Source organism: Pungitius pungitius, chromosome 13 (assembly GCF_949316345.1).
Source record: "Pungitius pungitius chromosome 13, fPunPun2.1, whole genome shotgun sequence".
Taxonomy (NCBI): domain Eukaryota; kingdom Metazoa; phylum Chordata; class Actinopteri; order Perciformes; family Gasterosteidae; genus Pungitius; species Pungitius pungitius.
Window position 1 is genome coordinate 8,734,342 of NC_084912.1, and position 15,822 is coordinate 8,750,163.

General features: G+C 42.5%; 2 protein-coding genes across 9 annotated transcripts; both read right to left on the minus strand.

Moving 5' to 3' along the window:
* Positions 1 to 1,186: 1,186 nt before the first annotated feature.
* Positions 1,187 to 8,509, minus strand: zgc:123010 (uncharacterized protein LOC641500 homolog). Of its 6 annotated transcripts, none has more exons than XM_037466224.2 (16): positions 8,284 to 8,509; positions 6,331 to 6,416; positions 6,158 to 6,238; positions 5,979 to 6,035; positions 5,672 to 5,887; positions 5,425 to 5,538; positions 5,051 to 5,096; positions 4,740 to 4,830; positions 4,514 to 4,655; positions 4,301 to 4,405; positions 4,078 to 4,171; positions 3,903 to 3,933; positions 3,705 to 3,782; positions 3,439 to 3,541; positions 3,224 to 3,345; positions 1,187 to 3,145 (listed from the first exon to the last, which is right to left on the minus strand). In XM_037466224.2, exons 1-16 carry the CDS (start codon positions 8,339 to 8,341, stop codon positions 3,010 to 3,012), a joined length of 1,560 nt encoding a protein of 519 aa, XP_037322121.2. In that variant the 5' UTR covers positions 8,342 to 8,509; the 3' UTR covers positions 1,187 to 3,009. The 6 variants fall into 6 exon arrangements, with proteins under 6 accessions (XP_037322121.2, XP_062422630.1, XP_062422627.1 ...); XM_062566646.1 differs by having other exon boundaries at positions 3,705 to 3,779; positions 3,903 to 3,930; positions 4,740 to 4,833; XM_062566643.1 differs by having other exon boundaries at positions 3,903 to 3,930; positions 4,740 to 4,833.
* Positions 8,510 to 9,224: 715 nt separating this feature from the next.
* pyroxd2 (pyridine nucleotide-disulphide oxidoreductase domain 2) lies at positions 9,225 to 15,783 on the minus strand. Of its 3 annotated transcripts, XM_037466413.2 has the most exons (17): positions 15,762 to 15,783; positions 14,504 to 14,617; positions 14,356 to 14,375; positions 14,101 to 14,194; positions 13,460 to 13,533; positions 13,199 to 13,354; positions 12,912 to 13,065; positions 12,729 to 12,790; positions 12,547 to 12,644; positions 12,312 to 12,453; positions 12,061 to 12,195; positions 11,908 to 11,980; positions 11,167 to 11,320; positions 10,728 to 10,879; positions 10,346 to 10,452; positions 9,950 to 10,070; positions 9,225 to 9,703 (listed from the first exon to the last, which is right to left on the minus strand). In XM_037466413.2, the coding sequence occupies exons 1-17, from the start codon at positions 15,766 to 15,768 to the stop codon at positions 9,633 to 9,635; spliced, it is 1,734 nt and encodes a 577-aa protein (XP_037322310.2). In that variant the 5' UTR covers positions 15,769 to 15,783; the 3' UTR covers positions 9,225 to 9,632. The 3 variants fall into 3 exon arrangements, with proteins under 3 accessions (XP_037322310.2, XP_037322309.2, XP_037322311.2); XM_037466412.2 differs by lacking the exon at positions 15,762 to 15,783 and having other exon boundaries at positions 14,504 to 14,682; XM_037466414.2 differs by lacking the exon at positions 15,762 to 15,783 and having other exon boundaries at positions 14,495 to 14,514.
* Between the last annotated feature and the right edge of the window lie 39 nt (positions 15,784 to 15,822).

Here is a 15,822-nt window from a genome sequence, read left to right on the forward strand (position 1 = left end):
CCAGTTTTCACCTCTTTGAGGCAGCAGTGTATTCATAGACATGACAAATTACAATCATGACAGGGAAGGTGGGAACTGGAACATAAACAAACACCGTAATATTACTTACTTGTATATTGTGTTCTTAAAGGGGGGGGGGGGGGGTAAATCACATGGTACACACGTGTGTATTTGTGTGCGCAACGTGTAAACTTTGAAGCTGTAATTGAGATATTTGTGTGTGCGACTGATGGTGCGACTGGGTGGCAGGATGGTGGTCCCTCCCTGACTGGTAAACCCGAACAGGAAGAGCAGACCCCCTATTAGCGGCACCAAATCAGAGGGGTCTGCAAGGGGAAGAAAGGGAGATGTTTATATTTAAAAAAGCGAAAGGAGGGTGCAAAGGTTAAAAATATAACTCATCGGCATGTGTGCGACATTTTTTCATTATACCTTCTGATTCGCTGCTGCCAATCAGAGTAATTAAACCAGGCCAGACAGGTGTCCCTGCCTGTGTGCCAGTACTTAACAGCTCAGTGTGTGCGCTGGTGAGAGTGCATCGCCGGGCTCTCGGGGCGAGGAAGCTCTCAGTGGCAAAACCTTCTCTCTCTGTCTCTCTCTCACTCGCTCACTCTCCACCTCTCTAATTACGCCGACCAAAGCGGCTCTGCCCTTACCCACAATCTGTGGAGGCATGAAATAAATACATGCTCTCCAACAATAAACAAGGGCCTTTTCAAACTACAGCACCACCTCTGCTCACCCCCTCACACAGCGGGCTTTCGTAATGCTTTTACTTGCAGGATGTAGGCGCATACTGTAAAGAAGATGTGTTGAGACTGCAGGAAGCAGCATAGAGCTTGACCTCATTAGCTCAAAGGACATCTTTGCCAGAAACCTAAATTTAATCATTACACCCCATTCATTTAAAAAAAAAAAATGCTATTTATTATCACACACAAGTCAGAAGAGAGGTAAAAGCATCAGAGGCCCAAATGTCCCAATTGTAGTGATGAATCAAGACTCAATGCAATACAAACACCATCTCATTTCACAATTAAACTTCCTTTGACACACACACACACACACACACACACACTTCATTGCAATCCTTTTAAGTACAACAACGCCACCTTGTGTTGAACAATTGCACTACTTACACATTTCTTTCCAGGTCTGTGCCATCAATCATGTAAAGACACTGGAATAGGTGTTTCAAATACATTTATTAAATATAAAATACTCTTTGCAGTGCAGTAACAATAATACAAAATATTTGAAAGATTAGCAGGTTTGCAGTGCTCAGGTGGATAGAATTAAAAATGCCTTTTCGAACAAAGTAGAAACATGTAAAACAACGATCCAATTAGCTAAAGTTAAACCCAGAGATTTCTTTTGTCCAAATCTGAGATATTCATAAGTAAATAAAATGTAGCTATGGTAACATCCAATGCATTTTAGTAATCTGCTAAGAAATGCATTGCCATACACGCTCAAAAACAAGCAAGTTCAACGAGTGCAGTCCTCAAAGTCTGGTGTCCATAATACTTTTAAGTTTTTGCCACAAGATAGAAAGCTAAAAAAAAGCAAAAGTGTAGCATGTGAAAGTGCTTGCACCAAATGGCTCTTAATAATGCAGTTCTCTTTTAGCCAAAAAGAAACAGAGGTTTAGCGAAACGCCAAAAGGCCAGAAAATTAAAAGCCAGTTACAGCTCTTAAGTTCTTTTGTGAAAACAAAATATGAAAGGTAGCAATAAAAATGAAATACATACTTTCATCTACTCTGCATAGTTTACTGGTGAATGTAGTGCGGACCTTAAACCAGGTGTTGATGTGATCAGTATCTAGTGGACGATACAGGCAGAAGCCAAGGGGGATAAATGCACTACCTAGTGTTGAAACTTATTAAGAAACAAGGCAGGTTTTAAATGCAGTCAGCAGATGAAGCATTCTTTGGTTTACTGAAATACTGAAATGGAGGTCCTAAAAAGGTTAAAAACACTGTTACACGTGGCCATGAATGTCTGAATATATATATATATATATATATATATATATATATATATATATATATATTTAGTGACAGAGTCCTGTAGGATGAACTTGTGTTATTGTCTTGCATAGCCATTAAGCAAGTCGGATTACAAGAACACGTCCTCCATAATAGGCGTGCAGGGTTTCTATTCAAAACTCCAACTGAAGAGGCTGCCAATAGATCAAATGGGAATATACACCCTGTCCATGCCTTCATCCTCAAGAAAACTGTACTTCTTGAGTCTGTGTACCAATGTAGGATAATCTTACCAATGCAATACAGTATGAAGGCATTAATCTGGGCCTGTGTAGCTTATTCGCTACAAAGGAACTCATGTGCTTGGGGGGGGGGGGGGGTAGTGAAACGAGATGCATAGCTGTAATTAAGTCTTTGGTCTGGCAGGCAATGTGCTGATATCGAAAGAAGGAACAACAAATGGGGGAAAACCAGCAGCAGACTGAACTGTAGACGGCTGTGAGCTGTGGACAAACCGGAACTGCTACTAAGAAAATCAGTATGGTTGGAGTTACCGTTTTCCCACAGGATCATCACCGGAGAACCTGAAAAAACCCAAACATACTGAGCCCTTTAATCATTAGGCTACATGACAGAGCCCTTACTTCCCCCCCATAGCAGACCAGAACAGTTCCTCCTTAGGTTGCACATCTGTGAGGCGAAGATGTGTCTCCTAAAGCTGGAGTAGGTCACCATGGGCTTTCCAACAGTTTTATTCAAAACAAAGAATACCTCAGTTCATTATGCTGCTCCTTTCCGGATAACGTTGTTTCAACAGAGCGATATCGTTGAGCAAAGGCTTTAGTTTGAAATAAGCATCTTTTTCCCCCAACCCGTTGTGGCACATGTGTGACTATCCCTGCCTTAGAGCCAGCCACATCTGGCTCTGATCTGTTTGACTATTCCAGTCAGTCCTGCAAACAGTTCATATAAAATAGCCCAGAGAACCCGGTCCAGTACTGAGGCAGAGTGTAAACCGTTCAGGGCTGCCACGGCTTCCTGTCCTTGCTCTTCTGATCGGGAATGTGTTTGTATCGACATTTGTCCCCAAAATGGCAGCCGGTGGTTCTCCAGAAGTAACACTGGTCTCCGTTCACCGGGCCGCGCCGTCGGGGGCTTCGGAGAGAGGAAGGGCAACAATTCAAAACGGCGATCCTAATACGAGGGCCACAGCGTTGTAAAAGTGCTTCTCACCCGGCGCCTGCCGCGGCCTGCTGCGTGGCAGGCAGACAGGTCCTCAGCGGGAAGGGGAGGACCCTCTGCGGCCGGCGGTCGGGGTAGCGCACCACCAAACGCGTGTTTTCAATACAATAACCCTGCGGTGGGAAGCACGCGTCTGAGTCCAGGGAAACGTTCAGCAGAAACGGACAGGGGACCAAAAGGAGCGAGGGCCCCGGGTGAGTACTCACATTTAAACTCTCCATGGCATGAGCAGCCATGTTTGCGTCCTTGAAGTTGACGAAGGCACAGAATCGCTCATGCAGAACGCGGACACTCTCTATCTCACCATACCTAAAATGCAAAGCAATGCAAACCCTGCCTTGGTAAAATATTAGGTAGACACACACAATTGTTTGCTGAAAAGTCTTTCTAATGATTCAATTGGCAATAGTACATTGTGTTTATGTCAACTCATTTCTAGTTATATATTCAGTTAGTAAGGGACTAGTCTTACATTTTAAAAAGGTCCAATATGTGTTTCTCAGTTAACTCTGTTGTCACGTTTCCCACCCACAGCGATGGGCAAGGGCTTCTGAGGAAAGACGAAGACAAAGAATGTCACCGAAAGCCATGAAATCACAGCTCAGGTGGACGACTCGTTGAAAGCCTTCTGAGCCTGTGACTTCAATGGAAGAAACCAACCGTCACCTACCCTGGTTGCACAGGGTCCTGGCCTCCAGCTGCTGAACAGAAAGAGCCTCGTCAATATAGAGGAAAAGGCTGTAGGAGTTGCAACACATAGGGGCTGGCCTATTGCTGCTCACATTACTCTTTAGGAGCTTATGGAATCCAAATGCTGGCCTTATTTAATGTACAGGTGTTGTTACCTCTGGCAGCATCGGAACAAGCTGCCAGAACAGCCTGCACAGTGGAAAACTTCTCCAGCAGGAGGACACTCTGCACTTCTTCAAAACCCAGCTCCTGAGGAAAGACCAGAAAAGTAATGAATGACCAGCCATGCAAAAAAAAGAAGCTCCAAAGGAGACTGTGGTTATGTTCATTCACAGCCACCAAGCTGTCATGGAGACACCTGTTTGAAGATGTATTTACCATTAACTGCAGCACTTTGCAGTTGAACAGGTCATTGACAGCCTCCTCGCAGTCTGGGTCAAGTTTTAGCACCTGCTCCATGGCCTTCTCTGCCTCACTGTACCGCTGCAACACACATAAAGACCCACAAAAATGAGTGTGCAGAGTCCAATCCCATCACACCGTGAGTGTAAAGCCATTCGGTCGATACTTATTTACATGCCAAGTACTCACCTTCATGCCCATGAGAGAGCTGCCCTTGCGAAAGTGTCCTTTGGGCCAGTCTGGGGCCAGCTGAATGGAGCGCTCAGCATCTGCCAGGGCCTGAGGGTACTGCTCCAAACAGTAATAGCAATAGGAACGATTCCCAAAGAACCTTCAGGACACAGTCGAATGACACAATTGTTTTTAAGTGGGCCTGAAATCCATGCATTTCCTTTATGAAATAGTCACAACGTACCTGTAATCCTTTGGATCATATTTGATGGCTTCTGTAAACATACAGGCAGCTTGTGCGTACTGCCCCTCTTGCACCAGCTTTATGCCCTTTTCTGCTTAAAAAAAAGAAAAAAAGAAAAGAAAAGCTCGCCAATAATTCTCTAGTGAGACAGCAGCCTGAGGGATCAACTGACCGCAGTCCTGCATGCTGACATGCTTGCATAAAGGAAATGGAAAAATCAATAATTTCCTCTCAGGCAAAGGTTCTTTTATCAATAAATCACTTATAAAAAGGCTGTTTTTGTGCCTGATTATGCAAAAATCAGTTCTTACCGGTTAGTGAGGCGCTTTTCTTGGTCATGGTGTCGGTTCCATTTGTCTTTAAAACAAATATATCATTTTTTCAGTTCATATTCAGGTAGTGTAGTGTCGAGTTTATCAAACGAGATACATTCTAAAAAGCAGAAGCATCTGCTTTGTTTTGTAATTAACGTACAATGTTCTCACATGTTTTAACGGGAGATACACATTGTCAAAATTCACACGCAAACATTTTATAACAACTGTTGTTAAGGCTTCCATGGCCCAGAGTCCACTTGTACGCACATGATACCATGGAGCCGTCTGAGGAACACATTGAAAAAAAATGCACAGTTATAATGGGAGGGGTTGCTATATCTTGGTCTCGTCTCCTTGCAGCCATTCACCTCTCTCTTGGCCTCGTTCTCCTTGTTTTCTTTGGACTTGCGACTTGATCCTTTGGGTTTGATATGGCTGGCAGCATTAGCAAAGAAGGCACTGCTCACATCCCACTCTGGCTCCTATGGGACACAGAAGGTTTACCAGGTTTAGACGAGGAAAGTGAAGGTGATATTTTCCACTGTGGCCTTTTAAAACCTTGAACACCGCTGGTTCATAGCATACATGCGCAATACTCTGGTATACTTCCTCTACCTCTTCGGCGGATCTGGTTTGGCCTTTCTGATGACCCTTGAGGCCTTCAGGAGCCATGAGTGGTGGAGCAGCGACGCAGTTGTGCGAGGCGTTTGCCTCCTTTTTCTCCTCTTTTTGCCTTCCTTGTTGCTGCTCTTCAGCACCAGCTTCCGCTTCGGACTCGCTCTCATCCAGCTCAGACTCTCCACCCGCATCCTCTTCTTCATCATCATCATCCTGATGTGTAGGACGGTATAAATAAACAGTTACTCCAGTTACACTAAAAAGGCAAATGTGAAGTAGATTCTGGGAGTGATGTGATTATTACCCGTTCGCCACAGTCCTTTTGCTTAACCTGCTCCTGCTTCTTGCGTTTTCGACGGCGCTGAAACAGACGCAGTGCTCGACAGTCAGAAAATGCATGACTTTACGCGTGGATAACATGGCAGACTTATAATACTTAGAAGAGCCACGAGTAGGATCTTAAAGAGGCGTAAGGATGCCGACCTTCCTCTTGGCTTTGCGTCGCTCTGCCCTTCGTCGGACCTTCTCCTCTTCACTCAGGTCCTCCTCTCCAATCAATGCATCCTGAACAAAACAGGCATGTTGACCACTGCACATGGCACCTTCAGCCTCGCAGCCCTGACAACGCCTACGTTGATCGGACACGATTTGTTTACCTGTGACAAAGCGGCGTCATCACTCGGCTTAAGATTTGTGGCACCACAGTCCATCTGCTCCTCCTGCTGCTGCTGGACCGGGCTGCCTGATGGGAAATACACAGACCACCAGCTCTTAAGAACCCGTTTACACCGCTCTCACGTTTAGAAACTGGAAAATCAGACAAAACAGCTCTTGTCAAGTAAATTAAAACGATGCGAGACTCCGTACGTTTACTTTCTCACAATGCTCTGTCTAATAGTCCGGTGCGGCGCACTGGCCACCGGCTACACGCGCCTCAATAATAGATGTGATCAAACCAGATCCCCTGAGTTGATTGCGGCCCTATGACAGCAGACGAATGCAAAGACAAGAGAAAGCAAAGCACCGGACGCTGCAGGATTCTATGTGGTGTCGGATTTCCCCTCGCTCAGTAGTCATTATGGGCTGTGAATTATTTTATGACAGAGGAACTCGCAGTAACTCTTCTTCTGCTTTGCTCCTCAAGCATTCTACCTCCATTGTGGGTCAAAGAAAAGGAGCAGGCTCTGGACTTCCTCATTCTGACCTCATGTGTGCTGTTGTGATCTGATAAAAAAAAATGTTACCAATGGTGATAACGGCAAAAGAATAACTGGCAATGTCACGTCTAATTAGCTTTAGTAAAGAGTGAGATTCGTTGCAAGAAGTTAGTATTTCACAACATCAACTGCATTTCACAACATCAACAGAAAGTGGAAGAAATATCGGTTCTCGAATGTTAAAGAAACCACCACTGCTGAAGCGCAGCGCCTTTCTATTTGCTCCTTTCTATTATTTTGTTTAATCCCCACTGTAATGGATTTTCCTCCTGACTAATATACATGATCCAGGATCAGTAGAAAAAAGCAACAAGAGAGTCTCTGTTTCTCCCTTTCAACAAGAGCACTTAAATTAGTGGGGACTCTTTTTTTTTTAAGAGGAATGTACAATAACAGTATCATCGTGGACTGGAACTTTAACCTGGAAATCAATACCTACACAGCAGCACCGAGGAAGGAGACGGGTAAAGAGTACAACTCTATCAGGAACACAAATGCTGGGGGGGGGGGGGGGGGTAATGACTAAAGAAACCCGTTTACATAACACCGAAATGTTAATGTGCTGAATCATGAACTCAAAATGAAGAACATGCATGCTCACAAACATGAACAGCTTGTTACGACTCGTCATCACAAAGAGCCCCCAAAAGATGCATCTGCTATCTGATGTATAAAAAAAAATGACACCCAAAAAGCTGGATTTATATTTCAAAATTTAACGAACATATTATAACAAATCAACATTAACATCGATGATTGCCGAGCCAAAATCCGACGTGGACCCAGAGTGCACTACTAGAGAGAGAACACACACACACACACACACACACACACAATAGAGTACCAAGAAGAGGAACAAGGTGTGAGCACATGACACATTTAAACACACAACGTGATGCTAAAATAACTTGAGCAAAAGAGATCACTGCGCCCGTTGTGTGCACCGATGAGGCATCGCGCCGACGGGCACCCAGGAATGTGCCGCTAGGCCGGATCTCCTTTTTATGTAAAGCATACCCAAGTTACACCAATCCATGTAGTTTTCTTATTGTCGTCACGGACTTAAAGGGCTGTAGAAGTTTGCATTTGGTGTAACGTAAATAATGGTCACGTTGTTACGGAAGCTTTTCGGCACCGGCCGCGCAAACGTTTAAAGTGGTGCAAGCGAGGGGTGTAAACTGGCAGGAGGGGTAACTTCGTTACTCGATAAACCGTTTGAACCTAACGAGAGACGTTATCGGAAACATTATGAGAAATAACCGGCTCAATGAAGCGAGCGTTGGACCGTGTCCGCCATCTCTTTATCGCACGCGCCTAACTAATGGCAGACGGGATCTATTTAACTTGTGGTCGAGTTGAGAAAGTTTTGAAAAAGTGGGACGTTTTTCTTACCGCTCCCGAGTCCCAACAGCCTGCACAAATCTCTGGTGAACTTCATGAGTGCGACCATCCAGCATTATCCTCTCAAATATCCACGCAGAAAGTATTTATACCAAAGTGTAGGTGAGCGTGAAATCGTTTGTTACATTGGGACAATAGATACGGAATCTGCGGGAATCTTTTGGTGGTTTTAGTCTACTTCCTGAGCGTCAAAGGCGACGCTGGGTCCACCCCGAGTCGCGCGCCTTAAAGGTACAGGACACCTTTATCGATGAGGTGAACGGGCCAGATCTTATCTTCTAATTCTAACAGTACAAATAAAGGTGGAAGCTTTATCAACTGTATTTACGTATGGTTTATTGCCCGCAGTTAATGTATTGTGATAATAATGTGCTACTCGTTGTACTAATTGTCACATGGGATGATTAATTCCAAAGAACCTTACATAAAGATGAAAAATTCTTCAGTACATTAACTTCAGTCGGTGTGTTGGGTTTGACAAAATAATCGAATCCTAATGGGTTTTTTCTCCAGCTTTACTTTCTATGTTGTCAAACTACATTAAACATGTAATTGCAAAAAGCTTATTTTTGGGGGTCCTCGAGAAAAAGGAGAAACCTGTTCGGAAGCCTGTGCATAATTATATTGGTTCTTTCTAACCTGAAATAAATATATAGTTTCTTTTACAGTACATACAATTATTTTTTCTCAAAGTACGGAAAAGTTCAACCTCATTTATTGTACAGTCACAATATGTTATTCAAATTTGACTGTTATTTTGTGTTTTGATGTGTTATTTTTCACAGAAAAAAAATACATGTGTACATCATAAAGTAAACTATTTTATTTAGCTCATTCTGATTCAAGGTCCTGACACTTTCTGAGAGATTTGAATAGAACAGTCATTGTTAAAGTTAATTTAAATATAACTAAATAGAGAATAAGAAATAAGCTTGAATTTCATTTTGTATTTATTCATACAGTCATAAAAAGTCACAGTGTAGAAAATTAAGAAGAGTTTCAGTTCTTCTAAAAAACCCATTGTCAACATTCATGTTGTGCTGGTATTGGTGGTTTTCTGCTGACTCAGAATTCATAAGTGATGCAATACAAGGATTTAGTGCAGTATTTAAAATCAGGAGTGATTGTCCGGTGTACTTTTGACATGGACAGCCTATCTGCTTTCATTCAGTCCATTTTCTTGTTTTCAGACACCCTTACAAATACGGCATGATGGAAAAACGGCTAATAAGATTGAAAGTTGGAGGAGTCTCAGTTTCTCAGTCAACTTCACACAAAAAACGAACAAAAGAGAGGTCGAGCCCCAATGAGCTTGACGCACGCTGATGCCGCTTCATGTTTCAGGGACGTTTTATGTCATGCATGACAGTGACCGCTGCATTCCAGCCCGGAGAACCCATCACGCCACCACCTGAAGAAAGAGTGGGGGAATCAGAACCACTTTACTCAGCAACCAAACACCCTTCAGTGACTTCATTTCGTTATTATCAGCAGCGAGGATAAGATTAAATTGAAAGGTTTAAAGGTTCATCAACTGTGCTCCTCTAAAACCTGACCCTAACGTGTTAATCATTGTACTCTACTACAATTTGCACACACACAAACAGACACATATGCATTCCAATATTCGGCTCATGGTTGAGCATAAAAAACACACCTGGGTGAGAGCCACTGCCACAAAGATAAAGTCCTTTTATTGGGGTCCGGTAGTGAGAAAGAGAGGGCAAAGGTCGTGCGAGGTAGAGCTGGTCTAGCGACATTGATCCATGGAAGATATTCTGGAAAGATGAGACCAAAATATATATATTTTTTCTTTTTGTGTTATATAACGTCATAATGATAAACGTTGTAATTTGTTCAATGACAGCCTCATAAAGTTGTGCGCAATAAACACTGAGCCCGTGTCAGTTTACACACCGGATGTGAACTTTAGTTGTGGTAAAACTCTCTGTAACCATTAACTATATACAACGTGCAAAATGACTTCCTCATCTAGTAGAGCAGTGGATCTGCAAATGTTGCTCAGCTTAAAACCTCTGCAGTGTGCACGTACCCCTCCGGTGAGCCCAAAGATCCTCTCCAGGTCGGGTGGAGCCAGGATGTCCTTTCCCACAACTGACTTTTTAAACCCAGGGGCGTATTGCTCCACCCAGTCAAATGCTGAAGAGACAGGAAAACACAGGCTTTCAGTGAGACAGGTTAATTAGTATCAACACTTTCCATTTGGGAATTTCAACATTTAAATGTGCATGGTTCATTGTGGAATAAACACAACATTACATAAGGGGATTTACAACTTGTTATAGATAGGAGCCATTATAAATACAATTTAAGTGCTATAATTTGTTAGTGTTTTTAGTCAAAGGTATAGTCTGCATATATATATTTTTACAAGACAGCTTGCTAGCATTGCTGGATTATTTTATGTTTCCAACCAGTGTCTGCATAGTCTTCCCTGTCCTGGTCCGTCCACTCCCTGCCCTCTATGTGGTAGGGGGTATATTGGGTGAACAGTGACACCACATGGCAGCCAGGGGGAGCCAGAGTAGGATCCAACACAGAGGGGATGGTCATTTCCAACATGGGTCTACAGGACGAGATGAGATGATGGGTGTGTTGTTAATGGAAATTCAGCATAAATGTTGCGTTTAGGGAGCAGTAGCCTATTCATTAAAGCTTAAGTGTCATTTACAGGTCAAGGACACGTGAACAAACGAACAGTCCGTTTTGTTACAGATTTTATACTTATATACAGATTTTCATACGTTATTAAGGGGATGCTTGTCTCTTGCATGTGTTCATCTTACCAGCGGGATGATTTGGTGGATAAAGAGTGTCATTTGTGTTGACTCAGAGTGTGAAGATACTATGTACCTTGCTGAGGGACTTCCATTGACGGCCTCTTTGTATGCTGTCTCCAGCAGCTCTACGCTTTCACAGTTGAGATGAATGGAGCACTGATGGTGGGGTCCCGGTTTATCGTTTGGTGTCGGAGATGCTAGGAAGTTTGGGAGCTTGTCCACTGCCACTATAAAAAAGATCAGAACAGGTCACAACAAAAGAGAAATGCATTATTTGTTGTATTTATGTACATTTCTTTATTATTAGAGAGTGTGCTTTGTTTTGTGCTCTTTGGTGCTATGGCCTTAAGCAGTATTTGCAACGTTGTGTTTGGATCCCAAACAGTGTGAGTGTCTTGTGATTCATCAGGGGAATGCCGCCCTGCAGGCTTTTATTTATAAATTAATCTCCATTGTACATTTACATTTATTTTTCCTCAATTCAAAGTCTGTCTTACAACTTCTGACTGCTTGGTAGTGTTCAAAGTGTGTAAGTAGAGGTTCAACACAAACAGAAATAGACCAGTTTGCATTTAGTCTGATCCATTTAAGGCTTACTATGACAGTGAACTTCCTCTTTCTCCGAAGCAACTTTAAAGAGAAAAAGGTCTGCGGTTCCACACGAGTCTTATCATAATATATTATTTTGATAGTAAAAACCATAGAAAAAAATGTCTATTACATTTCTTTGTTGTTAACAGGAAGCACAACAATTTGTAGCTTATTCTATTTTTGCAGCAGTGTAATTTGCATGACTAAAACCCAAAAGATATACCATTGATCTTGGTCACGGGTGAGGTGTAGTCTATCTGATCAATGGCTTTGATGAACTCTGGAGAAAGGGCAGCCTGCGGTGAAAACAGGAAGCCTGCGTAAATGATATTGTCTGTTGCAACGGTTACATGTGAGGTTTCTTCCTCTATATTACCTGAGGTGTGAGGTTTTTGAAGGTAACATATGGGGTAGCATTTGATAAAACAACTTTACTGTGGATCTCTGTGCCATCCTTTAGTACCACTCCTTTGGCAGCGCCATCTGAACCCACCAGGACCTGTCCTACATCCTACCAAGGACACACATTGTATATATGCATAGAGACAAAAAAAAAGACAACGCTAAAAGTAAATCCCACAAAAGAGAATGCAACAAAACCAGTGTGGTTGATGAAAAACCAGTTACCTTCTCTGTAAAAATGTCGACACCACAGGATCGAGCCGAGCGAGCAATCGCCAGAGACACTCCTCCCATGCCTCCCTCAACATAACCCCATGATCCCTTCTCCTTCTCCAGCTCGCCCATCACATGGTGCAGGAGCACATATCTTCGAGGCAAGGTCGGTGTTTAATTCAATGCAGTTAAACCAGTAGTCATGAATGTTTTGTGTGCCAGAGGGGGTGTCTAAGATATGTCTCACCCACTACCAGGGTTACTTGGACTGGTCATGGCTCCTATCACAGCATCAGTGGCCAGCGTTGCTCTCAGTGGCTCCGACTCAAACCAACGATTGAGAATCTGTGGTACAAAGTACTAGTTAGTCCCAACGCCGTCGCCTGAAAAGAGAAACTAATACTAAAGTTAGTTTATTTTGTGACAAACCTTCATGATTGGCGCAGTTATAATCTCATAAAAGTCTGGAATGTCTCTGCCCAGTTTCCAACCTTTGAATTAAAAAGTCATGACTCAGTTACTACAAAACAGACTGAGTACCCTGTGAATCATTTCTTATTCTTGCATGAACATATCAACATTTTAAGCTCAGGGCAGCAGTCACCAACGCACCACATTTGACAAGAGGCATCAGTGTTTTAGCTGCATTCAGCCTCTTAATAGGGGATCCAGAAGTAACAGCTGCAATGTCTACTGGAGGAGCATCCAGAAGAGGGTGAATAGCTTCAGCTAGCTTCTCGAGGTACGCATTGAATGCTGGGAAAGCCTGGTTACATGTCAAAGAATGGGCAAACAACTTTTTTTAGTACTGTGAGCTTAAAAATATCTGGACGGACGTGTAATATGCAGAAACATGCACAATGCAGCCACGCATGTGACTGTCATGATGCTCAAACCACCTCAGCGTCCTTCTTTGAGAACTTGCCGATCTCCATCTGATTCATGGCCAGATCTGAGCCCAGGGTGAGAGACCTTGGGGGGGCACCACTCACCCCCTCCTCCAGCATGGGGGTGAAAGCATGGGGGTCCCTCATATACACCTTCAGCCCATGTTTCTAAAAATATGCAAAAAATGGAAAGCGTAAAACAATACTACCCACTTTAAACCTTCTCAAAAATGTTTTGCTGAATTCATATATTTCACAAGTTGCTATAGTTACCTTGAGCTCCAGATCGTTGTATATATGTGGCCTTAATAAACTGAGCAAATAGGAACACCTGGAGAAGTGGAAGCCTGGATACAAAAGATTACTGTTACTCTAACATGGAATCAAATACAAGTACATTCATTTTAAAGGTGACTCTCAAGTAAACCAGATTGCTGCATGAGAAAAAAATTAAATGTTGTTAGATCAATGCCAATAAAGTTTAATCCCTGCAAAACATAACACATATTTGGCAGACAAGTTTATTGTGGCTGTAACCTGTTAACCTGTTTTGAATTGAAAATATAAATAAATAACAAAGTGCAACCTATGAAAAATGAAATAAAACAGCAGTTGTGTACTTTTCACTTTTGTAAAATGGTAAATTCTCAATATAGGTTTTGAAATAAAACTCTTCCAATGCGCTCTACCTGTAAAATCACTGGGACCCACTAGGGGTTTAAACCCCAGTTTGAGAAACACTGCCTTAAAAATACATTTGCATGTAATCCATGAAATTTTACAACATTCAAAAGCATGTGGAACATCCATTAACGTCGGTACACTGAAACACAACTACAAGGGTGAGCAAGAGGTTCAATGTAAGGACCCCGCGTGACTTTGACCGAGCCAGAAAGACTCTAGAGGCCCCCTACCAGGAAAGATTTCCTCGGAAACTGCTGCTCCTCCCAGAACATGTCGGCGCTCCAGCACCGCTGTCTTAAATCCTCCCTTCTGCAGATAGGCGGCCTACAAACGCGCGCGCACACGCACACACGCACGCACACACACGCACACACACGCACACACACACACACACACACACACAGAGAACTTCACCTTTACCCTGCTGTACCATAAAATGTACGTCAGGATATTGCAGGTTTTGAGGGAAAAACGCATTCACTTACTGCCACCATTCCATTGTGTCCTGCAACGAAATGTAACACGTCGCATTAATATAATTTGTATATTTGTACAGATTTGTCATACTGTTGCGCAGCCGCTGTGATTTCTGCACATTTCTGCATGATTGCTACGGTTTCTTACAGATCTCACCTCCTCCGATTACGAGTGCATCGTACTGGGGTTTTAAAGCAGTTTGATTGGATCTGGATCTCGTCACTGTCCCCAAAACGGTCCCAGCCCGCGGTGCCCGGAGCGTCCACGTCGCTGCAGCCATGGCAGAAGTATGAGGCAACAAAAGTCCGTTTTTTTTCGGTCAAGGCTGCCTCCACTTTGTTTTGTGATGCGCGTATAAACAAAGCATTACGGTACGAACTGACTTCAAAATACAAGAACTGCCAACTTAAAGCACACGTTACATTGATTACTTGATTTACGTTGATTCAATACTTAGGTCGATACACGTTTCATTAATAGAAACATTAGTCTTAATTTAAAAAAGAACATGATTTAAGATGCATAGATGAATAAAAGTCAATGCATACATAAAAAAGAAAATTCTGCAACGTAAGGAAACATCTATTTCCAATTGTATTACTATGTGCCTAAAATTGTTAATGTAAACTATATTTCCAAAAATGACGGACTTATCGACTGATTTGTGGAATACATTTGATAAATCCTATGACGTTGGCCGGAACTTTACTCTTATTTTGAAGTCAGTTGTTACACGCTACTGCCGTAATGCCTGGTATAGATGCGGTACTGTACCCACGGGGACTACACATCTCTTTATTGTTAAAATGAATAAACAAGGGAAAGGGTTTCCGTTTTCTTAATTTCTAACAGAAGGCCCACAATTTTTTTTTAGCATTTGTTAGATTCACTTTTTATCATGAAGTTGTTATTATTGTGTTCTTGCTTTTATGTATCTAGCATTTAGCGATCCATCGATCCATCTTTATATCCATGCATCTATGTGCCTGTCATCATCTAGCTGTCCACTTGATGGCACGATGGTCCTATTTAATCTGCAGAGCCCATTTCTGGTTGTCCACAAATACAAGACTGGTTCAAATGCAAATTTAGTTGCATCTTAACTTTCAGTGACAACTAATTTACTGAAATATACAATGTATCACTAATGACATCACATATTACACATTTCTATAAATATGTATTTTAATGATTTCACACACACATTTTTATAATATACTTTTAAGACAATATATTAATATATATTATAATAGTCAAGCGGTGCAGTTCAAGACGTCTCTCAGCTGGTTTGGGGGCGGCTCAAGTCATATCACACTTATGGCCCACCTTGAGAGTTTTAAGATGAGCTCTTGAACAAGAATGGTTTCTTATTGCTGCTTTTGAAGATGTCATAGCGGCCTAGTGGTTCACTTACCATGCATTAATAAGATAAGAGGCCATAGATCATCTGTGAGCTTGAGCAGCAGTCCAGGGAG